At 46.0% G+C, this 23,765-nt stretch overlaps 1 protein-coding gene across 3 annotated transcripts in view; it reads left to right on the top strand.

The window, feature by feature from the left end:
- GDNF (glial cell derived neurotrophic factor) overlaps positions 1-20,887 on the top strand; it is a 25,512-nt gene extending 4,625 nt beyond the window's left edge. Inside the window, exons 2-3 of one of the 3 annotated variants that reach the window (XM_029218146.1) lie at positions 170-268; positions 20,350-20,887. In XM_029218146.1, the coding sequence (XP_029073979.1) occupies positions 196-268; positions 20,350-20,834 (558 nt within the window). In that variant the 5' untranslated portion in view covers positions 170-195 and the 3' untranslated portion in view covers positions 20,835-20,887. Of the gene's footprint in view, positions 1-168; positions 347-20,349 lie in introns of all 3 variants that reach the window. The other 2 variants (XM_029218147.1, XM_029218148.1) reach the window with 2 other exon arrangements.
- The last annotated feature ends 2,878 nt before the right edge of the window (positions 20,888-23,765 follow it).

Below are 23,765 nucleotides of genomic sequence, written 5' to 3'. Positions count from 1 at the left end.
GCCCGGGGAACCGCCGGGCTGCCGCGGTCCGGGAGGAGGGCGGTGCCGAGTTTGGAGGGGAGCCCCGAGGACCCGCCGGGCCGAGGCGCCTCGGGCAGCGCGGCGGCCCTCGGCGTCCAGGCCTAACGCGCTCTCCCCGGTTCTCTCGCCCGCCCGCCCGCCCGCCCAGGTGCCGCCGCCGGACGGGACTCTAAGATGAAGTTATGGGATGTCGTGGCTGTCTGCCTGGTGCTGCTCCACACCGCGTCCGCCTTCCCGCTGCCCGCCGGTAAGAGGCCTCCCGAGGCGCCCGCCGAAGACCGCTCCCTCGGCCGCCGCCGCGCGCCCTTCGCGCCGAGCAGTGACTGTAAGAACCGTTCCCTCCCCGCGGGGGTCACCCCACCCGCCGCTCGCACGCACCCCAAGTCAGCCCCGACCGCAGTGTGGCCTCCCGACCCAGGGCAGAGCCGCGCTGGCGCCGACGCCCCCTCGCGGTTCGTAGCCACCGACTGGTGCCCCAGGACCCCAACACCTAGTCTGTATGTGGCACGCGCTGGTTTTGCCCCGCACAGGGGGTAACACATTTTTCTGCTGCTCATTTAGCGTTCCGAGGAACAGCTGTTTTCCCCAGCAGTACCACCACCACCACCACCGTAGGAGAACACGCAGTTGTCCCCTTTCCTCTGCTTCCCCATCACACATATACACACCCCCGTTTTTTTCTTCCGAAGCCCTCTTTCTCTGGGTGTGCCTGGCTGTGCTGAATTCTCCATCCTAAACTGCCCTTGCAAGGGAAGAGGCTGAGGTTTCACAAAACCAAGCCAGAGTCAGAGAAAACACAGAAGGGCCTTGATTTCCAGAACAAGCATCTGGGCAGTGTCAAATCTGTTCAGAAAAGTTCCAGTTCTAGAAAGACAACGATACATAGTGCTAGCTGGGGCTAGGGGGAAAAGAAACAAACCATCGTTCACTCCACACATGACAATGTTAACTCTTAAGAAAAGACCAGGTTATTAATATTAGGAAATGAGTCTGTGATTTGCCTCTCAAAAATGTCAGCAGTTTATCAGGGCACATCAGCTATGATTTGATATAATTTACCCTCCGCTCTTGAGAAGTTTATCTATTGCATAAAGCAGAGTATGCTTCATCACAAGTTATAGATTATTGGGGAGGTATGTAGCTAACAAAGGTAGCAGCAGAGAATTTGCACAACCCCAAACTAAAGCAATAGTGAGCGTCACCATAACCACTCACCACTCCCGTTACCCTTCAAGCTATTTTGCATTTGAAACATGCACAGTAGAAAGGGTCCCAGAGTCAGCTGTATGCTAGAGTCCCCCAAACCTATGGCCTTGGGCTAAAAATCACCCAGGAAATGTGATGTGTTTATCTTATACTTAATTACAACAATTAAAGCACCATCTTCCAGAAGTCCCAGGGAAAAGAAAAAGTGCATTTTTCTAAGGCAAATTAAGACTTCAAGAGTGACTTAGGGTAGGAAAGAGAACACAGTTGATCCCTTGAAATTGAAGGAACTGTTCCAAGAGTTTCTGTCCATTAGTTGTATAAACCTATTTTTAAAGGCTTTGGTTTCAACCACGAGTTTCCATCTTAGCGTATACAATGTTTCCATCTTAGCGTATACAATGTTTCTGCAGTAGAAACTTAAAATGCCCTTTAGTGCCATTGTCTTCAGAACTGTACCCATGAGGGCTAAGTGGCTTTTCATTGGTTCAAGCAGCCTAGGTCAGAGGAACAGGAACACAGTGGAAGGTAGTAGTTTTCTAACCAAGACATTCTGGAGAGAAAAATGACTGTGCCTGATTGTGAAGCCGATTAATTCATGGAGGTTTAATTAGCATATCAGTATCCTGTCTACCTAGGCTTATTTAATGCTGGCTCCTGGTGCTGGCTCTGCTTTGGGCTAATTCTGTGACCTTGGACACATTACTTACTACAGAACTCAATGAACAGTTTACAACTATACAGTAAAGGAAGGCCTTTCCACTCCAAAATGCCAATGACCGTGAGATTGCCCCCCCCCCGGAACCCCCCCTCCCACACACACACCTGCACACTCCACCCTAACCTTCCTTTGGGAAAAGACTCATAAGAAAAGACCCCTGCTCACTGGACTCACCTGGGGAACTTTAATGACTGCTGATGCTGGGTTCCACCAGGAGAGATTCTGATCTCATTGGTTTGGGTCGTGGCCTGGGCATCTAGATATTTAGATGTTCCCCAAGTGAGTCTAATGTGTAGTCAGGGTTGAATCCCTATGGCTTGATAATACCCTAAGAAAATCCGTGCCTCATGTAAGGTACAGGCAGTCACAAAGCAAGCAAGGTAGCCGTAATCCTACTGATGGACGGCGGTAGCTGGGGGTTCTGGGGAAAGGGAGATCACGTCCCTTTTCCAAAAGTGACGCTAAGTCATCAATGGACAAGATTCTGACCACTGTGTTTACATTAGAACCAGCAGAACACAACTGATTCTGTTTTACCTATCGGAAGACCCAATAGATCCTTGAAAGAGAAATGTTCCCAAAGAGAAAGTGAGCTGCGTTCTAAGCCAAACTGACTCCTTTCCAGGTATGTTCAATTCGGTAGCAAGTTGTCAGTGCGGGGAAGGCAGAATAATGACAACGTGCAGACTTTGAACACTCAACCAGTGTCAACATGCTGACATGTATATCCTGCACGGTACGCCATGCAACTGGTTAAGGCTTATGTAGAAAAACATTCAGTCACTCGTTTCATTTGAAAATAGAAAGTACCGTAAATACTGATCCCTCTTCTTTTCAAATGCTTGTAACTTAGTGACTGAGCAAAGGCTCTTTCATGCCACCTTGAGTCATTCTGTGCTGTTTAAAGGGGGCTGGACTGCACCCTGTCCACACACACACCTTTGAGGTTGCGTGTATTTTGCTGGTTCCAATATAAATGAAACAGCCAGAATTCTGTTCCTGCCATTATCATGAGCTGAACCAACCAAGTAGAATTCATAACTGGCTCACTTGTTTGCCTAGAGGTTGACAATAAAGTTCTTGGACTGTGGCTGCTGCCTCCTGTAGCAACTTTGAACTTGTCTAAACTCAAAGACTTGTGATTTTCCTTTTGGGACGTCCAAGACTTTTCCCTTTCACCATCTTTGGTTCTTTTTTATTTTGCTTTTTACCCATATCTTCTCCAAAGGGCAATTAGAGCAGGCCTGAGGCATCTAGAAAGCAAAACTAGAAGGTGATACGCACAGATGTCATAGCATTTTAGAGCCCAAAGGTACTCCTATGGTCCCCAAGCCTAAAGATGTAAAGCAGCTTGTCCAAAGTGCCAGAGTTCCATGATGGCAGGAGGATGGTTTTTAAAAATTTGTGATCTAAAAGCACGTATTCATTCAACAAGTAATTAATGTGTGCCTGTATGTGCCAGGCACTGTCCTAGGTGCTAGGGAATCCTTGGTACACAGGCAAAAGCCCCTGTCCTCATGAAACGTACTCTCTAGTAAAGGTACAGTGTGTGGTGCAATTTGGTAGCTTTGTAAACTAAAATTAAACATGAAGAACCTTGGGCTGAAAAGGTGGGCTTTCTGTGTGACCGGAAACAAACTAGAAGAAACACCGGGCATTCTTAAATTATTGCAGGTAATCCACAATTTATTGTAATCTAGTGGGGTTCTATTCCACCAGTTTGGTAGCAAGTCACACATTTTCCTAGAGAAACCATCTTACAAATCAAGCTATCAAGCTCCCAGACTAGCCCACAAAAATCTATGTAAACCCTGATAGAACTGAGATATAATTCACAATATTATTGGGCTAGAGTCTCTTCCTAGGTTGCCGGGTCCCCTAATCTGCAGAAGGAGGGCATAGAGCAAATCATGGAGTTTCAACAAGCAAGAGCTCACGTTCACACATTCAGATCAGTCTATGGTTTGGATCCCAGTCTTGCCACTTACCCAGCTGTTACTTAACAGCTCTTAAATCGCAGTTTCCTCATCTGTAAAATAGGAATACTATTCATCCTGCCTCCTGGGGCTGCTGTGAGAGTTAAACGAGATAATGCTTTGTAAAACCTGTGCCCCATAAACAACTATTGTACTTGCCACCCTCCTCCTTGCAGCATGCACCCAGTGAATGCCTTTTCTCCTGACACAGACTTTCACTTCAGCCCCTGCCAAGCCATTGCTCTAACTGGTGGAATTTCAAGCAGCCCCGACAAAGCATCGAGAGTGAAAGAAATGCAGGCCTTGCAGGGAGGCTATTTTGGGCCCCAGAGACAGTCAGTTGGTCAGCACGTAGGCGGGCCAGTCTTGCCTGGGATTCTGCCCCCCGGGTCAGCTCCCCCTGGCTCTTCCCAGGTTTCACAGCTCCTTCCCTTCCCCATTCTCTGAGCCCACATAGTTCCTATAGAATTGTTCCCACCAGATTCCCATGGTCATGTTAGGAAGACCCTCTTCCCCATGGGAAGAAGGGGGTCAGGGCACACTAAGATCCTTACAGGTAGGTGATAAGGGGGCTGTTAGTTGGAGGCTCCCTGTCTTGAGATAGAGTATTTCTGTTTTAAGTGATCCCACCTGGATATTTAAGATGTGTCACAAACTCAGCAAAAAACAACTGTTAGTGAATTTAGTAAACTTTCAGCCCATTGTACTTCGGCTAAGAAAGCTTCTAGTGCAATAAGCTGGTTAAATTTTAAGCTTTCATATCTAATGTTGTGGGTTCAGAGTTCAGAATAAATAAGTGCTGTCCACCTATTGCTTCTTATTATTTTAGGGACTATATGAATAGATGATACTGTAATAAAGTCCCTATGCTGAAAAAGGGCTCTGCCACTTGGGATGGGGGTCCTGGATTCAGGAAATCGCATGTCAGGCTTTTAGGAAGCACTGATTTCTCACTTGAGATGTGAGACCAACATCTCATTCTGGCCTCAGTCTGAAGACATATTTCAAACTGTTGCTGTTTAGAGAAATCTATTTCAGGCCTAATTTGAATGGCCAGTCATAGGACCTTAGGCCGATCCAACAGCCAAAGAATTATTCTCAAAAGATTCTACTTTCACTGATAGAAAAATAAAAGCTATCTGGCATTTTCCCCTCCTAATGTCCCTTTCGTCTTTGTTTCTTTAGCACTTAATGGTCCATAGCCCCTTTATTCAATTAAAACACATATTCTTTCATTAATCACTTGAGCTCAATCAGGAAGCAAGTATTAAATATCTTTCATGCTCTAGGTGCTGTGTGGGCATCTAAAAGGCAAAATTGTGAACTTAAATAGCTTATGATCTAGTTGTAAACTATGGATAGGCCGATGGGTGGGTGGGTGTGTGGACTGTCAGTCCGAGAGATAGCTATGTCTACCAAGGCATGTATGTTAGCTGTGGTCATGGTAAGAATTCCTAGCAATGAAGTCATTGGGATTTGGAGATTATAGCAGGAAAGAATTTGGGGGAGAGGGGGGATTTGAGCTGGTACTTGAAAGATGGGTATTAGGAAAGGAAGGGAAAGGGAAAAGGGCACATTCCAGACAAAGGAGAAGCATAGGCAAATTTGTGATCACAATATGGGGAAGGGGCAGGTGGTGGATACAAGGAGGAGGCCAGACTAGTCGCCAAGTACTGAGAACAGGTGGCGGGAAGTAGTGTGAAATTTAGGATATCTCTGTAGGTGATACCCAGATTATGAGATACTGTAAAATCCAGGAAAAGAAGGTGCTTGCTCTGTTTCTGATGGCAGCGGGGTGCTGCTGGAGTGTCTCAAACAAGCAGGTGGCAGCAAGCAGGATCTCACTGCAAAGCCTTCTTGCTGCAAAACTTACTCAAGTCCCAAGCTTCATGAGTCTATAGCATAGGCATATTTTTCATTTTGAGTGTGCCCTTATTTTTAAAGTGTCTAGGCATAAGCACAATTGAATCAACCTGTTAATCCTCAAATAAGTGAAGAGCTACAAATAAAAACTTAAGTTAGTATCATACAGATGAACGTATTTATGAAACAGAACAGGTGTGTTAGTTTCTACTTTATAACAAAGTGAATCAGCTATACATCTACATATATCCCCACATCCCCTCCCTCTTGTGTCTGCCTCCCACCCTCCCTATCCCACCCCTCTAGGTGGTCACAAAGCACCGAGCTGATCTCCCTGTGCTATGTGGCTGCTTCCCACCAGCTATCTATTTTACGTTTGGTAGTGTACATATGTCCATGCCACTCTCTCACTTCGTCCCAGCTTACTCTTCACCCTAGCCGTGTCTATTACAGGATATTGAATATAGTTCCCGGTGCTATACAATAGGACCTTGTTGTTTATCCATCCTATATATAATAGTTTGCATCTGCTAATACCAAACTCCCAATCCATCCCTCCCTCTCCCCCCTTCCCCCTTGGTAACCACAAGTCTGTTCTCTATGTCTGTGAGTCTATTTCTGTTTCATAGATAAGCTCACTTGTGTCATATTTTAGATGAGATTAGATCCCACCTATAAGTGATATCATACGGTATTTGTCTTTCTCTTTCTGACTTACTTCACTTCTTATGATAACCTCTAGGTCCATCCATGGTGCTGCAAATGCCATTATCTCATTCTTTTTTATGGCCGAGTAGTGTTCCATTATATATATATATATATATATATGTGCCACATCTTCTTTATCCATCCATTTGTTGATGACCATTTAGGTTGTTCCATGTCTTGCCTATTGTGAATAGTGCTGCTTTGAACATAGGGTTGCATGTATCTTTTTGAATTTTAGTTTTGTCCAGAAATATGCCCAGGAGGGGGACTGCTGGATCATATGGCAATTCAATTTTTAGTGTTTTGAGGAAATTCCATACTGTTTTCCACAATGGCTGCACCAGTTTACATTCCCACCAACAGTGTAGGAGGGTTCTGTTTTCTCCACACCCTCTCCAGCATTTTGTTATTTTAACAAATAGGTTTTGCATATTGTCCTAAAATCGAGTAGGTTTGAGCTATACTGGACAAGAGGAGATGTTATTTATCCCCGTTGTACAGATGAAGCAATGAGACCTAGAGTTTTGCTCAAGGTCACAAATCCAATAAGTGGTGAAGCCAGCAAACCTCAGACTTCTAGTCCCAAAGCCAATAATGCTGGCTTAACACAGACTGCTCTCGTATTAGTAGATTAAGAAAACACAAACCTTGGCTTGCTAAAAATGTATCCACTAACTGAAACACGTATTTCTAGGAAAATCAATGAGCAAACTAATAGCAAGAAGCAAGGAATATTATATTTCCTTGAGGCCCTTTCTTTGATCCCTGTTTGGGCTGCAGTGGGCCTAGGCTCATATTATTACTGGATATTTCGAAGTCTAAATCAGGACATTTTAGGGAGAGAAGCATGTATTTCTCCGCACGGTCCTATAATATCGATGCTTTTGGCAGTGAGAGAAGGCTCCCTAACTCTTCGGGACAAAGTGAGGTCTCCTAGAATGCTTGATAGGCTGATGGCATTTGGGAGGCTTTCGAGAAGGCATTTGCCCTCAGGTGGCTTCTGTTCCGCCCAGGGAAGGAAGCGTCCACTTGGGAAACCAAGGGTGACTGCACACGTGCCAGAGTGATGGCCTCTGTGGGAACAGGAGTGGGTTTGCACACACAGATCTTGGGTCACTATGGGGAATCAACGCTTAGCTCAGTAGAGACAAAACCCACTTTTGTATGATTGTATAACTGAGCATGGTTTTTTAAAGTCTTCAAACTTTTTTGCTTGCAAACCTACAAAATTATGTTGAAAAACTATTGCACACTTCTAAAGTGATATCTGCAGTTTTATCACAAGTTTAAATAGTTGCACCAGATGTAATTTCCAGCCCATCTGGGAACTAGATATGTGCTTCAAATCCATTTTTGGCAAAACCCTGGAGCTGCAAATGTAACATTCAATTCGTGGAAAATTATCAAACAAATCAGCTCAAATAAGTTTAATTTTTGGTCAGAAAAGGTCCAACTTCATTTTCACTTCAAATGCACATGTTAGTATACATCCATGACAAGCACCACGCCTCTGGATCCTAATTATAAGATGAATAGATGGATGGGTGGATGGACAGACAGGCAAATACCATGCCTTGCCATGAGTGCCTGGACAGAATGAAATATGGAACCACCTACTTTGATATTTCTTGATTCATTCATATGGGACTTTTTAGTAAGTGTTCCTAGTACAATGAACACCCGTGTCCCCTTTTCACCAAGACTGACCTTTCATTAGCATTTTGCTTCATTTTTCTCCCTAAACCATTTGAGAATTACTTGCAAACATAACAGTCAATAGTTCAGCATGAACCTTCTAGGAGCCAAGGACATTACCTTATATAACCACAATTCAGTTATCAGTCTCAGGAAATGTAACATTTACACAATATGTTATCCAATAGGTAGTCCATATTCAGATGCCCCCAATTGTGGCGATAACGTTCATCATAGTTTTTTCCCTTAATTGAGAGTCACAACTTGCCTTTGATTGTCATGTCCCTTTATTCTCCTTTAATCTAGAATTAGCTCCCAAGCCTTTTTTCCCACAACGTTTTGAGAAGTCCAGACTGTCTTGCCTGCTGTCCTGCAGACTGCCCTTCGGTTTGCATTTGTGTGATTGTTTCCACATGATTAGATTCAGGCACACATCTTTGGAATCCTAAGTTCATGATGATGTGTCCTCACATCACGAGTCACCGATACCAGTTTATCCCAAGGAGCCATGCACGCCTGAACTGTCCTTACAGGTGTCTATCCACCAGACAGTGCCTCGCGGTAAAATGAGTGAGACGGGCAGGAAGGCAGAGGGATGACTGTGAAAGGAGAACTGGCTGCAGGAGTATTCGTAGGTGGACCAGTCTTAGGACGCAGCGCATGTGGAATTTGAGGATCTGGACATTGATTCTCTTAAAACTACCCGTAGACTCTGTAGAAAGTCCTCGTGTACCCCCAGAGGGATACATGCCACAGTTTGAAAACACCGATCTATGCCATGGTGGACACAAAATATCGTTCATGGGCTGTGGAGTGAGCTGATGTTTGTGTGGTTAATTTGGGAGCATTTCTAGGAAGAGAGAAGAGGCAGCCTAGACTCCCAGGACAGGCCTGCACCTCCCATCCACAGACCACCATGCCGGGGCCTCCAGGCCTTCTCCTCCATGCGACATGCTGGACGAGCAGGGGGCCATTGCCTGCGTCCCCTTTGTCCAGAGCCAGCAGAGTTAGTCTTCACGCCACCGTCTTCAATGGAATGTCAGTGAAGAACGGGCACAGACGTGAAAACCGTAGGGACTTACTTTTGGTGCCATTTGTTAAGTACTTTCAGGCGCTGAACCAAAAATTTTCTTCCAATGCGTGTAACTCTCCCCATTTTCAGGGGAGATCGGGGCTGCACAGGGTCAATCAGCTTAACCAGACTAGACCCAGGAAAGCCTGAGGGAATACTCACTCTTTTGACCACACCACATGACCACTTCCTGCCAGCCCACCACTCTCCTACGGAACTCTTCTGGCTACGTCAGCAAGGAGAAAAGTCAGGCGTGGAGGTTTTGTAAATGCAGCTGTTTTTGAATGGTATGTCTAGCTAATTACCTGAAGAGTCTTTGAGATTCCAGTAAATTCATCCACCAAGGGGTAGAAAGGCCCTCCTCACATCTGACCTCCATCAGGCAGGCTCAAATGATAAAGAATACTTTTCTTTCACCCCCTTTATTCTCCTTTCAGCTCCTTAATCCCTCCTCTTCTTGCCCAGGTCCCTCAGGCCCTTCGAGTTACTTCTACCCACTGCTCAGGTGGGCCCACTGGGAAAGGCCCAGGGAAGTTGAATGCAGGACCCAGTGGAACCATGGGGCCTCTCAGGCTGCAGGCAGGGCTTTGTGGGAAGGAAGAAGCCAGGTTCTTTTGCTTTCCAGGTTCCTTTGGGGTTTCCCCTCAAAAACCACCTGCCTCTGAGAACATCTCAAGGGATTATTTTCCCAAGGGGCGCTTTGTATGCGTCGTTGTATTGGGTAACTTTCTCTCCCTCCCCTGTTAAGTGTTTTATAAGGGCAGTAGCAGGGCTCCTGGTGTGCGCTCGAGCCGTGAGGTGTTTACAGCTGGCTGCGGTCTGCTTTTAGCTCGCACCAGGTGTTCATGGATTAGCTAACAAATGGACACCCTATTGAGTGTTTTCCTGACTTAAAAGCAGAAGAATGGACCTTTTCCCCTCAGGGGAGCCATTCTGTATTACCATAAAATTATTAACATCACTATAATAAAAGTATGGACCACATAGGTGGAAATCAGAGCAAGGCAATTAGAAGCTGAGTAACAAAATGAATGTAGTCCAGCTTTCCTGAGTGAGATTTTTGGCTATTTGTATTTATAGAGTAATTTCCATTACAGTGATGACAAGTTTTCTCAGTTAAATTGTAGGATAAGTAGTCAAGACATGGTATAGCTAATAAGTGTGTGCGATGTTGGTCAAAGTAGGTGGAGGTGGTAACTAAAATGGCATTCTGGTGGGCAAATGGCCTTTAAAAGTATACCCAAGGCTGCTTTTTCTGTATTTTGAACTGGTTGGTCTTTTCTTCTGTCTTGAGAGGATCCAGAAATGCTTTTTTTAAAACAACAAAACACTGGTGTTTTTACAACGCAAATACTTTTCAAATAAACCCATGTCATGTTTTATTGCCGGCAAACCACTAGTCATGGAGAGAATGCCCTGGTAGCTTGGGCAGTGGTCACAGTGACTTAGTAAATTGCCTCAGCTGGTGATTGTTCATGGGAGAATAGATGCCATGGACCCCTCTCGAAATTAACCCAAGTCCACTCTGACCAGGATGGTCTATGTAATGCTAGATGAATACTCTGTCCAAAATAGGAAAGTAAGGGTGGTCATCACATGACGTGAGATGCCTCAGCATTCCAGTACTTAGGGACCCATGGGTGCCTTATTTTAATTAGTTCAAATAAGTGGCAAAGTCAACACTTTTAAATAGTAGCAGATGGCAGAACTTTGAAGTTTTCGGAGAACTGCAACACGCTCCTGAACTAACACCACACGTTTCAGAGGTCGCTGAAGGTCAAATAAAAAACAAGCGTCAACAGCCCCCAAGGCAAGCTGTGGGGCTCTTACGGTGCATTTGGTAGCAGTTGCCATGGATGATTCTAGCCTTAGAGTCCTAAGACCAAGCAGCAAAACCAGAAATGAATAAAATAGAGATTTTGAGAAAATGGCAATGTTGCCATTTGGGTGAGGGAGACTGCAGGATTATAGCATGTTGGTGTCTGTGTCCTCTCAGAGGTCACTGGCTCCTTCTCTACCTTTACAGATGGAGACTGGGGTGTAAGGATACCTCCCACTAGAACCTGGGTGCTTTGAGACACAAGTATAGGGCCCTTTCTACACATCTCTTCACCTCTCCTAAATAAGACATAGGAAGATGACTTCATGAGTTGAGAGGCACTTGGTTATTTCAGGTGTAACCAAGACGTTGAACCAAGAGGCAAACGGAAAAGGTTGAGAACTGCTAGAACCTGAAATACCTCTCATGGGATCTCCTGGGGACCCTGATGCTGGCGGTTAGCAGAATGCTGCTGGGCCATCAGTAGAGGCAGTCCTCTCCCTGACGGGGGTGACACCAAGACTTAGACTGTCCACATCTTAGGGCATTAGCACTGGGGGAAGGCCCCGGAGAGGGGCTAGCCGACCTCAGAAGGGTTCAGTGACTAGTCCAAGGTCACAGGCTGGGCAGGGACTGACCCCGGACTGGAATCCCAGGCTCTGTCCTCTCCAGCTCTGCAGTGAGACTTTATCACTTGGTGCCAGCGCGAGTTTGAGGAGCTTCCGGAGACGGGGCCTCTCTGTCTGAATCTGCCACCGCCCGCGGCTGCCGGTTTTCCGGTTTTAACTGGGAAATTGCCAGTTCTGCCTTAGGGTGATACGCCAGACCCAGGATGTGGGAGAGCTGCCCCTGAACGGCATGCTTTTCCCTTTCTGGAGACGATTTACTGTATTCTGTGGTCCACGGCAGCCTAACTTTAGAATCTACTCAGTGTGCCTCAGTTCACGCTGAACTTTCCAGTAGAAAGTGTATTTCTCACTTCCTGTTCTGAATGTGGTAAAATGCGTGCAGGTGAAATCAGCATATCTTCCAGAATAAGTTACCACACACCTGAGACTAGGCAGGCTGCACCGTAGAGGAATTTTTACTTAAAAACAGATAGGCAGCTTGGAGCCCTAGAACAAGTCTGAGCTTTGAAACCAAAACCAGCTGAGTCTACATTTGTGAGCCACGTGGCCTTGAGCAGATAGATATTTACCTTCTCTGAGCCTCAGTTTCCTGATCTGTAAAGTACAGATAAATAGGCGACCCCGACTTTAGCCTTGCAGGGATGTTGTCATGGTTAAAATTCATGCTGGGTGGCATCCATCCCACCTTTACACTGGGCATACTAAGTGCATCAAGGAAGCTGTCATTTCAAATAGAGGATGATGCATATTCTTTGTAACGTGGGGAATTTTAAAGGTAAGACTCCGTCATGTAGTTCTCATAATACTGCAATATTAGTGAAAGAAAATCATGTTCGTACATTATTGAAAAGTAAAAACAGCATCCTAAAGAATGACATTAGTTGGGAATTTTCTTGAGAGGTTACATAAATCTTAGGCTGATCTCTTCATGTAAACATGCACGTGTATATGTGTATATACACATATATGTTTGTATATATGTGTGTGTGTATACACACACAACTTCTCTTTTTTATATATTTGGTCTACAGAGCAATTTGTACTTTACCTGGGGTACAGGTAGGCAACGAATATCAGATTAAATGTCCTCCCCCCCGGGGGGTTGGGTTCCACGTGCCTCCTTTTGCAGACAGCCTTTCAGGAAAGGCTCTGCAGGCACAGCATCTCTGGCCTCACACCCAGGGTCTAGCCCACCTCAGAACTGGGCACCACCTGGAGTGAGGGCACCCAGGCACTGATTGACGATGTGCCTCTCGCCTGTGTGGCCTTGACCTAGGCAGTAGATCACCCCTGTGGACCTCAGCGTATTAACCCTTGCCCTTCCAGTACACAGAAGCTGGATGCTTTTCGCTGGAGTATAGAGGTGGGTCCTCCCCAGAGCGAGAAACACCTGGTCCTTCTCTCCAGAGCCTCTGCATCCTTGAGGCTAGTTCTGGCTCCTGTAGGAGAGGCCCACTGTGCGTGCTAGGGTCCAGCCCTCTCCTTGCTGGGGCCCACCCCACTCCGGGTAAGGGGTCACCTCCTCACTGCTTTCTACACAAACTTGCGCTGCCTCCCTCATGGGCCCACAGGTCAAAGACAGGCTGAAAACTGGCTTAGACACCCAGCCAGGCTGGGTGAGGAGGGGGACAACCCAATACGAGTATAAAATGACCCTTTGATTAAAATACAATTAACCTGAAAAATAAATATATATAATTAACCTGTACTCTTTTGAAGAGAAATCTGACATTTAAAAGAATACTTTGTCCGCTAAATGCCAGCTTAGCCAAGATAATGTTTTGAATTATGTGCTTCTTGGTTCAGCTATTACAAGGAGTACTCCGAGGTCTCACCATTGTTGCTATAAAAACTCAATTAACTCTACCAGAGAGTCAATATCCCAGGCCTTTGTTCCTGAGGTAATGTTACTGTTTTCCCATAATCGAGGGGGGCAAAGTCTCTGCAGTGAATGGTTTGGTTTGTTCCCAGAGTCTGGCCCTGTACAAGGTTTCATTTGCTTAAATAACATTGTTTATACAAAGGACACATCAAAGTTAAAATATTTTAAATAGAATAATGCCCAAATATTTAGTTGCACCCTGAAGGATGACTTAAATGCATTTGAGCGTTTTGATTTTTTGAAAACTTTAGCTTCTAGATGTCCATGTTTTCCCAGATCTAGCCTCCAAGTGGGTCTGGGAAATGGGCAAGTGTTTGACTTACTTTTTAAAAACGATGCTCCTCTTTTGTGCTTTGCAAGTATTTTACTATCAAAGTTCATACTAACGAGGGCCATTTGTGTAGCTGACATGCTGCCAAGCCCTTTATAGGATAAAGAAAGTGATATGCCATTAAGTCTTAATTTGGGGAACTAATCCAAACCCAGCCCCTTTGCTGCCCCTGGCTCAGTGAATTCCAGGAACATGGAGGCAGCTGGGGGCTTCTTGGTCTCCCGGGGAGTTTACTCGCCTGAGCCAAGTGTGAGGCCTCTGTAGAGACCCTAAAGATTGGCTCAGTGGGGGCATGGCTCACAGTGCCCCCGCCAAATGCCTAGTGTTGATAACTTGAGGTCTCTTTAGAAATGAACTCAGTCAGCAGCAAAAGGCCTGGGATTAGGAATTCAGTTGGAAGAGACCGGCCAATTTGCTCTATGGTTTGGAAAATATAATGTTGCCCTTTTCTAGTTTCCAAAATTCATATCCATGTAAAACTTTCAGCATAAATATTTACTTTTTCCTCTATTGTTCAAGAAGGAGAAGAAAGGGGGCAGGGTGGAATCCCTTCAGTTCAATAAGAATCACCTATGTCCTGAACCTGAGGCTTAAATAAACATTTCCACCTTAACGACAATGTTTGAGGGAGATGTCCCATCAAAAGCAGTCCTCATTACCTACACTCTTTCTTTTTCTTTTTCTTTTTGGCTGCATTCGGTCTTCGTTGCTGCGCGGGGGCTTTCTCTAGTACGCGAGCGGGGACTACTCTTCGTTGCGGTGCGTGGGCTTCTCATTGTGGTGCCTTCTCTTTGTTACAGAGCACGGGCTCTAGGCGCACGGGCTTCAGGTGTTATAGCATGCAGGCTCAGTAGTTGTGGCGCACGGGCTTAGTTGCTCCATGGCATGTGGGATCTTCCCGGACCAGGGCTCAAACCTGTGTCCCCTGCATTGGCAGGTGGATTCTTAACCACTGCGCCACCAGGTAAGCCCCTACGCTATTTGGTTTAACACATCAAACACAGATTGACTGCTTCCCAGGTGACTGGAAGCCTTTTAATTCAGGCTTAATGATCCATTCACCACCTCACCCAAAAGCATAAGTGGCTGGTGCATTCACACTGCTACACGCATCACCCCAAAAAGGCCAAGCAGAAATTAAAATAAAGAAAAAGGAACTAAACGTTCTCATAACAAAGGACAAGTATGTCCCAAACATTATTGAGGACTGCTGATACTAAAAATTTATTTGCTAGTTATCTGAAATTCAAATTTAACTAGGTATTCTGTATTTTATCTGGCAAGCAAAGCCAGTGGACAGAGTCATGTGGTCAAAATGTCTCAAAAAGAAGGGACAACATTTTTCCAGAACTTTGAAAGTGTCAGGCAATAAATAAGAATATTATAAATGCTGATTCAAATCATCATTATAACCCTAGTAATATAAAATTATGTAATTTATCATGTTATATAAATTAATGAGTCTCTAAACCAGTGTAAGTTGAACTTTTGTAAGTCAAATGTTTTCCCATTCGTTTATGTTAAAATTTTAGTAATATTTCATCCCCATTTCTGCTTAATCCTCAGTTGATTCTCAACCGGTTTTAACTCTCATGTTCCCAGGTTCTTAAGTTAATGATCTATTCAGGAGTTCTTGAAAAGAGCCAGGGACCCCATCATGCGGATCCTTTTGTAAAACAGTCTCTTTAGAAATTTGAAGACATTTTTCTCTGTACTTTGACTAATCACCCCTAAGATACCAGGTTTAGAAGTTCAGACTTCTATTCAAGCATGGGTTTTTTGAAACTGAGCACACCTAATTTCCTCTTTTATAGCTTATTATTGAAAAAAGTCACAAATAGCATAAGCAGCTTATTTTTCGAAATAAGTAGTTCATGTTTTTTGTTTTTTTTTACATCTTTATTGGGGTATAATTGCTTTACAATGGTGTGCTAGTTTCTGCTTTATAACAAAGTGAATCAGTTATACATATACATATGTTCCCATATCTCTTCTCTCTTGCGTCTCCCTCCCTCCCACCCTCCCTATCCCACCCCTCTAGGTGGTCACAAAGCACCGAGCTGATCACCCTGTGCTATGCGCCTGCATCCCACTAGCTATCTGTTTTACATTTGGTAGTGTATATATGTCCATGCCACTCTCTCACTTCATCCCAGCTTACCCTTCCCCCTCCCCGTGCCCTTAAGTCCATTCTCTATGTCTGCGTCTTTATTCCTGTCCTGCCCCTAGGCTCTTCAGAACCATCTTTTTTTTTTTTTTAGATTCCATATATATGTGTTAGCCTATGGTAATTGTTTTTCTCTTTCTGACTTACTTCACTCTGTATGACAGACTCTAGGTCTATCCACCTCACTACAAATAACTCAATTTCCTTTTATGGCTGAGTAATATTCCATTGTATATATGTGCCATATCTTTATCGATTCAACATTTTTTTTTAAGAACAGAGAAGGAAAGGGAGAGAGGGAGGGAGGAAGGTTGGAAACTTCCCAAGGAAGTCCAGTAGAAGCGGTTCAGAGGAAACGACAAATTCAGATTCCAATACTCTCCCACTCTTCCAGTCCTTCTTGAGAAAACGTTACTCCCCTGGAGCCAGAACCTTTCTGAATCCTCAGGATGAAGTGGGCTTTGAGAGCTGACACTTTAAAGCTGCCGGAAGCTGGCAAGGGAGTGAGCTTGGTTATTCACTGCTTATTCGCTCGCAGGAGGGAGATGACCGTGCTGCTCGTCGCACTGTGGCTGCCCGCCTGACGGAGGCTGTTTATTTTGGAGCCTTTCATTTCATCATGGTGCGGTTCTCAGCTGAAGCTCAAGTGTCCCCTGGATAAATTAAGGACTCTTTCTTTCTCCCCTCATAAAGTGACCTAACTCGTTCAGAAATCATTGTGGGCCTCCAGGGACCAGATCCTATTGTAGGCACCTGGGCTCCACTGGTGAGCAAGCCACGCAAAGGTCCCTGCCTCGTGGAAGTGACATTCGCTCAGAGAAGACAGACAACAAGTAGTCAACATAAGGAAAGTTAGTGTGTTGGAAGGTAGTGAGTATTATGCTGGGGAGGGAAGAGGGCAGGAGGGTCTGGCTTTGGGCTCGGGAGGGATTGCATTTGAAACAGGGAGGTCAAGGTGGGGCTTGGTGGTGGTGACATTTGAGCAAAGACTTGAAGGGGATGTGGGCGTGAGCCACTGGGTACTCTGCAGGAATGGTGTTTCAGGCAGAGAGGGAACAGCTGGCGCAAAGGCCCTGCGTCCCTGTTTGTGTTCTGATCTGTGTGGTTCTCAACCACGATGATCTTGCCCCCAGGGGACGTTTGGCAATATCTGAAGACACTTCAGTTCGTCACTGTTGGGATGGGGCTGGGGGACACTACTGGCATCTCCTGGGTTGCAACTACACATCCTTAAATGCTCCCACAACAAAGAATGTTCCAGCCCAAAATGTCAGTAGTGCTGAGGTTGAGAAACCTTGTGTTTGAGGAACAGTGAGAAGGCCAGAGAAGCTGGAGGGGGAGGCAGTAAGGAAGAAGGAAGTTGCATACGAGGTCAGTGGTAACAGAGGCTGGGACGGAGTGGGTGGCCAGGTCAGGGAGGGCCTTGGGCCAGTGTCGACTTTGGCTTTTATGCCAAGGGAAATGGGGAGCCATTGGAGGGCTTGGAGCAGAGGAGGGACATGAGCTGCGTTAACAGTTTTAAGAGTGTTGCTCTTAAAACTGCAACAGACTGAAGGAGGGTAAGGCTGGAATGCAGGGGCTCGGGGGCAAGAGGCGATGGAGCACAGATCAGTGGAAGCAGCTTTGAGAATTCTGTGCACAGGACCATCCAGTGCCAAATTTTAGATTTTAGTTTTAGGGCAACAAGGTGATCTGGAAATTCCACACCATCCCCACTCTTCTCATTACTATATGTCATATGTTTTGCACACACACACACACACACACACACACACACACACAGATGAGAGAGAGAGAAATAGATATGGTTAAGTTGCCTTAGCTGGATTATGTTTTACACAACAGGCTACCTGATATCTGTTTTAACAATTTGCTCATAACAAAACAATTTGACGTGGGTTAGGCCCAGTGTAATCCTTCTCTGCTTTAACATGGGCTTGGCAAAAAAAATTCCCTCTTGCTAACAACTCTTTTGTGGCATATTGTCCTAAGCCACATATAACCCTAAACATACTAAATTACCTGAAAATGGGATGGAGAGCATAAAAGGTTTAGTACCTAATAAATGGGCGTTTGAATTGCTTTCCTCTTTTAAAAATGTATTCAGTTGCTCAAAGTTACTCTTCTCTTACTTGATCAGCCAAAGCAAATGCTTGAAACACAGCAGAAAACGCCAAGAGACTGCAAATTCATGCGTTTGTCCAAAGGTCTCAAACATCGTAGAAGCATCACCTCAATCATTCCTCCATGTGATCTCCCTAAAATGCACATCTCTTGTCCTCTTTGCACCCAGAGCCAGTGGGAGTCATGTGACAGCCCGTAGCAGAGGCTGGACACCCCCCTCCCACCATCTGCCGACAAACAGCGTCTCAGTCCATGTACTGCTATGATACATTTACATGTCATCTTCCATGTCCTGGCTATTGTAAATAGAGCTGCAATGAACATTGTGGTCCATGACTCTTTTTGAATTACGGTTTTCTCAGGGTATATGCCCAGTAGTGGGATTGCTGGGGCGTGTGGTAGTTCTATTTGTAGTTTTTTAAGGAACCTCCAAGTGTCCATCAACAGATGAATTGGTAAAGAAGATGTGGCACATATATACAATGGAATATTACTCAGCCATAAAAAGAAATGAAATTGAGTTATTTGTAGTGAGGTGGATGGACCTAGAGTCTGTCATACGGAGTGAAGTAAGTCAGAAAGAGAAAAACAAATACCGTATGCTAACACATATATATGGAAGCTAAAAAAAAAAAGAGATGGTTCTGAAGAACCTAGGGGCAGGACAGGAATAAAGACGCAGACATAGAGAATGGACTTGAGGACACGGGGAGGGGGAAGGGTAAGCTGGGATGAAGTGAGAGTGGCATGCACATATATACACTACCAAATGTAAAACAGATAGCTAGTGGGATGCAGGCGCATAGCACAGGGGGATCAGCTCAGTGCTTTGTGTCCACCTAGAGGGGTGGGATAGGGAGGGTGGGAGGGAGACGCAAGAGGGAGGAGATATGGGGATATATGTATATGTATAGCTGATTTGCTTTGTTGTAGAGCAGAAGCTGACACACCATTGTGGAGCAATGGTACTCCAATAAAGATGTTAAAAAAAAAAGAAAGAAAGAAAGAAAATACATTAGCTTTAAATACTCAAAAAAAGAAAGAAATATAAGGTTAAATAAAATATACGAAAATTTTTTTTTAAAATGTCATCTTGGGCTTCCCTGGTGGCGCAGTGGTTGAGAGTCTGCCTGCCGATGCAGGGGACATGGGTTCATGACCCGGTCCGGGAAGATCCCACATGCCGCGGAGCGTCTGGGCCCGTGAGCCATGGCCGCTGAGCCTGTGCGTCCGGAGCCTGTGCTCCGCAACGGGAGAGGCCACAACAGTGAGAGGCCCGCGTACTGCAAAAAAAAAAAAAAAAAAAAATGTCATCTTACAGTATGACCATATATTTTTAAAGTCATGCTAATCCAAAGAAGTGGTAAATTAGTCTCTGTGTTAGTGAAAAGTAGGCTTAATGTTTTTTAAGGAAGCTCTAAAATACAGTTGAGCTCAAGAGCTTTTCATGTGATCTGTCAGAATGGTTCTCGTCCCACTCAGCTGAGCAGAGGTGCTAAGTCGGGGTGGATTTCAGGAAAGAGCACTCCTCGGTATTCCAGGTGAAAGCAGCAGTGTCTTCCAAGCCCAGTCCAAGGTTAATCCTTTTTTCACCCTCTAAGACAGGGTTTCTCAACGTATGCTCCATGGACCACCCCCATCAGAATTTCTCCAGGGCTCGTTAGAAGTACGGATTCCTCGGCCCCTCCCCACGCTTCCCTTAGGGTCGGCTAGGACTCTGCATTTCCGTGAGCATCCCAGCATAGTCCCATCCACACTCACATTTGAGAACCTGTGGGTTACGTTATGAGAGCAAGAAGAAGGGGCCTCCATCTGCATCTGCACCCTCCATACAGACGCGTTACAAAATGGCCGATGTTATTCAAATGGCAGTTCCCCTTCTAAGGATCTGTCTTCAGCACGAAGTGTGTCACGCCCCGTGTGGATGAACTTCCTTCCGCGGAGTCTTGGAGGGTACCTTTCGGCCTGTGTCCTCAGGCTCGGGGCGGACGGGGGGGACAGCGGTCCCTGAGCTGATAGTCTCACCCTGAGGCCGAGCTTGGCCCCGCCTTTAGGAGACACCAGGGTCTTGCAGCCTCCTCGAAGCGGTCGTTGCTGTTGTCTCACGTGACCGTTTCTGTTTTCTTGTTGCACAGCAAATATGCCAGAGGATTATCCTGATCAGTTTCATGATGTCATGGATTTTATACAAGCCACCATTAGAAGACTGAAAAGGTCGCCCGATAGACAAATGGCCGTGCTTCCTCGCAGAGAGCGGCACCGGCAGGCTGCAGCCGCCAGCCCGGAGAGTTCCCGAGGGAAAGGCCGGCGGGGCCAGAGGGGCCGAAATCGGGGGTGCGTCTTAACTGCCGTGCATCTGAATGTCACTGACTTGGGTTTGGGCTACGAAACCAAGGAGGAACTCATTTTCAGGTACTGTAGCGGCTCCTGCGATGCAGCCGAGACAATGTATGACAAAATATTAAAAAACTTGTCCAAAAATAGAAGGCTGGTGAGTGACAAAGTCGGGCAGGCGTGTTGCAGACCCCTCGCCTTCGATGACGACCTGTCCTTTTTAGACGATAACCTGGTTTACCATATTCTGAGAAAGCATTCCGCCAAACGCTGTGGATGTATCTGACTCCCGCTCCAGAGACCGCTGTGTATTGCATTCCTGCCACAAAGTGCAAAGAAAGGGACCAAGGTTCCCAGAAAATGTTTGCCCGGAGTGGAAGATAAGGACCAAGGAGTCGAGGAGGAGGCAGGCAGCCGTTGTGGGAGCCTGGCAGAGGGAGATCCAGCGACAGAAAACTGGGCGGGAGAGAGAGGAAACAGCTGTCTGCATTCTCCCAGATGGCGGCCAGCGTCACCAGAAGCTCAGGGCTGGTGTCCCTGCTTGGGTGTTGCCATCGTTTCATCCGATACAGTCCACCGTCGCCGGTCACGGGTACAGTTGCGGATGCACTTGAAACCAAACCAGCGTATCTCCTGTGGTTTGTTTTCACATGTCTGAAGACACCAGGGAAATGGTCCTCCTGGTGTCATTCCCTGTCATTACGTTTTACTGCTGAAAGCAAGAAAGGTTTATTTTTCTGTCACTCAGTGGAGACATACACCGGCAAGAAGGAGAAAAAAAAGCAAAGACACACACGAGAGGTAGTAACCTTTGCTTTTGAAGGTTCAGGCCTGAGGTTTACTCCAGCCAGCGTTTTGGGGAACAGTGAGTGATTGATTTCAAACATGGTGTGTGAGGTGGGAAGAGGTTGGCTAGGAACCAGAAAGGCTGTCCTTATGACTAAAACCAAACCTGAAGGTATTTCCTTTCTGTCCTTGGAAACAGGAAACCAGTTGTGGTTTTCGGCAGCATTCTTGCAGGAGAGCGTTCGGGGAAGGCCCCCAGCTGCACCGGGGCGGGGAGGCCTCCGGGCTCTCGGTTTACAGAGAGACAGATGTTACATACACCCCAGCTCCGTTATGCGTGGTCACCAGTGACCAGAGAAGCTACTCGATGCAATGCATCTGTTTCAGATACAGAAGTATAGAGAAAATATTTATTGAGATTTAAGTTATTGTTATTTATTACCGTTCACTAATGAATTTCTCTTTTTTCCCTTATTTATTAAAGTTTCTTTTCAAAGGTGCCAAAGTATATGTGCTCGCAAAATGCAAAAGAAGGTGACAAAGGAAATTTTAATTGGGAACAAGGGTCCATGCTTTTCAAAGTATTAAAAAGTTTTTCGCTAGGCAAAAAATCACTTACTTTACCTTTTTTAAGAAGAGCTCTCGTGTGATTCCCCCAGATCTCAGCGTCTTACCTGTTGTTTTCATATTTTAGAGAAGAAACGTGTCAGAAGGAACATTTCTGACCGGCTCCCTTTTCGGGAGCAGGACACAGAGACCGGGGCACTCGGCTTCATTTCTTCACGGTTCTGTCTCCCAGCAGATAGGCTGTGTGCTCCATTCCCTGTTGTATTTAAGCTCTCACTCCCGTCCACGTGTATCTGTCTATCATGTGCATAACCATATATATCAAAGGTTAAAGTCCCCTTAGTAGGTAGTCCTGGATTCAGTGCAGACCTCAAAGTAACAGTCCTGTCAGGTAGCCAGGGTTCTGCCCTGATTGTGGAGACTCTTCCTCTATCCTTCCATCCACCACCTTCCTGAGAAACATGCTCGGCCCCAGTGCAGCCAAGGAGTGCCCCAAGCCTTCCAGAAGTGGGGTCAGCCAGTTGCCAAAAGAGCCACCAGTTGCTGCCCCTCCCTCGGAAGAAGGTGCCCCGGAAGGGTGGACACGCAAGACGGGCCTGGGCCAGCCTCAGCACACATGCCCTGCCACCTGGATGCTGAAAGCCCTTGACGGGGTGGAGGTGGAGGGTGAGAACAACCCTCTCCTAAGCACCCCAGATCATGGATTTGTCTGGCAGCTGACCCGTGCTCAATGCACTGAGCCCTGCTGTAGAGCTTGTTACACATCTCATAAAAGGGATTTTTATCGGAGAGATCATCCATCACTACCGTAGTGGCTATTAGCCCCAAACTATGACAGATTGAGCCGTTAAATAGCCTACTGGCCTCCCTCAAATAATCATGTTAATTTTACAAAGTAACCAAGAAGCAGCAGTTACCAGACATCCCTTCCCCCGCCCCGCCCCAAAAGACCCGAGCTGTCCATCGTTCTGCACCCTCTGTCCTTTCTGTTCCCCTTACACGACTCGGAAATAGAGGAGAAGGGCCTCCCTTTTTTCCTTTCTTGGGGCCCAAGCAGGGACCTTGCTGAGGAGCAGCCTGCTCAAAACAGGGACAGACCCAGCCGACCAGTCATTCACGAAGCACAGTTTGATGCAGCCCCAGGATCCTCTGTCCGATTCAGAGAGTCCTGGCTGACCTGGTGGCTGGTGTCCCCAGGGGTCAGCCCCAGCCCCAGCTCCCCGTGGAGAGTCTCTGCCCACAGGGGCAGTGGGATTCAACGGGTGCTGACAGCTTGTTCCCAGCATCACCTACACACCATAAGCAGGTTTTAACTGAAGCAAATCGCTCCACCAAATCCACAAAAGGGTAAAGTTTGTGATTTTTCTCTACCATTGTGATTACCATCTGATCCAGTAAGGAGTGCACTTCTTTGGAAGTTTTGACTTCTCTGATCTGTCTCGGTCGTTTGTGTTATACAACCAAAGTTCTCTACAGACTTTATTTTTGTACAATATTATTTTGTAACTTTTTACAAATAAAAACTCATTTCTATTGCTCTCTGTACTTCTGTGCTTCCTCACCGGCCCGGACCATGACTGGCCCAGGCTGGAAGGCTGTGCCCTTCACTACCACTCAGCCCACTGGTTGGTCAGTGGCCTTGTCCATCAACTCTCCACAACCAATCACCACCCAACTGGGGAAGAACTTGCAAAGCTGTTCTTCATTTATTCATTCAACAAATACTTGGGGCGAGCGACACTGTGCCAGGCACTGTCCAAGGCACCAAGGATCCAACATTGGCCAAACAAACAAACAAAACTCTGCTCAACCCTGTGGAGTTGATATTTTATTTGAGGGGGAGACAGAGAATATTCAAAAAAGT

Source organism: Monodon monoceros, unplaced genomic scaffold (genome assembly GCF_005190385.1).
Source record: "Monodon monoceros isolate NGI ecotype Baffin Bay Population unplaced genomic scaffold, NGI_Narwhal_1 Super_Scaffold_12, whole genome shotgun sequence".
NCBI classification, from domain to species: Eukaryota; Metazoa; Chordata; class Mammalia; order Artiodactyla; family Monodontidae; genus Monodon; species Monodon monoceros.
The sequence above is the reverse complement of the archived record's forward strand: the minus strand, read 5'-3'. Positions and strand labels throughout refer to the sequence as shown.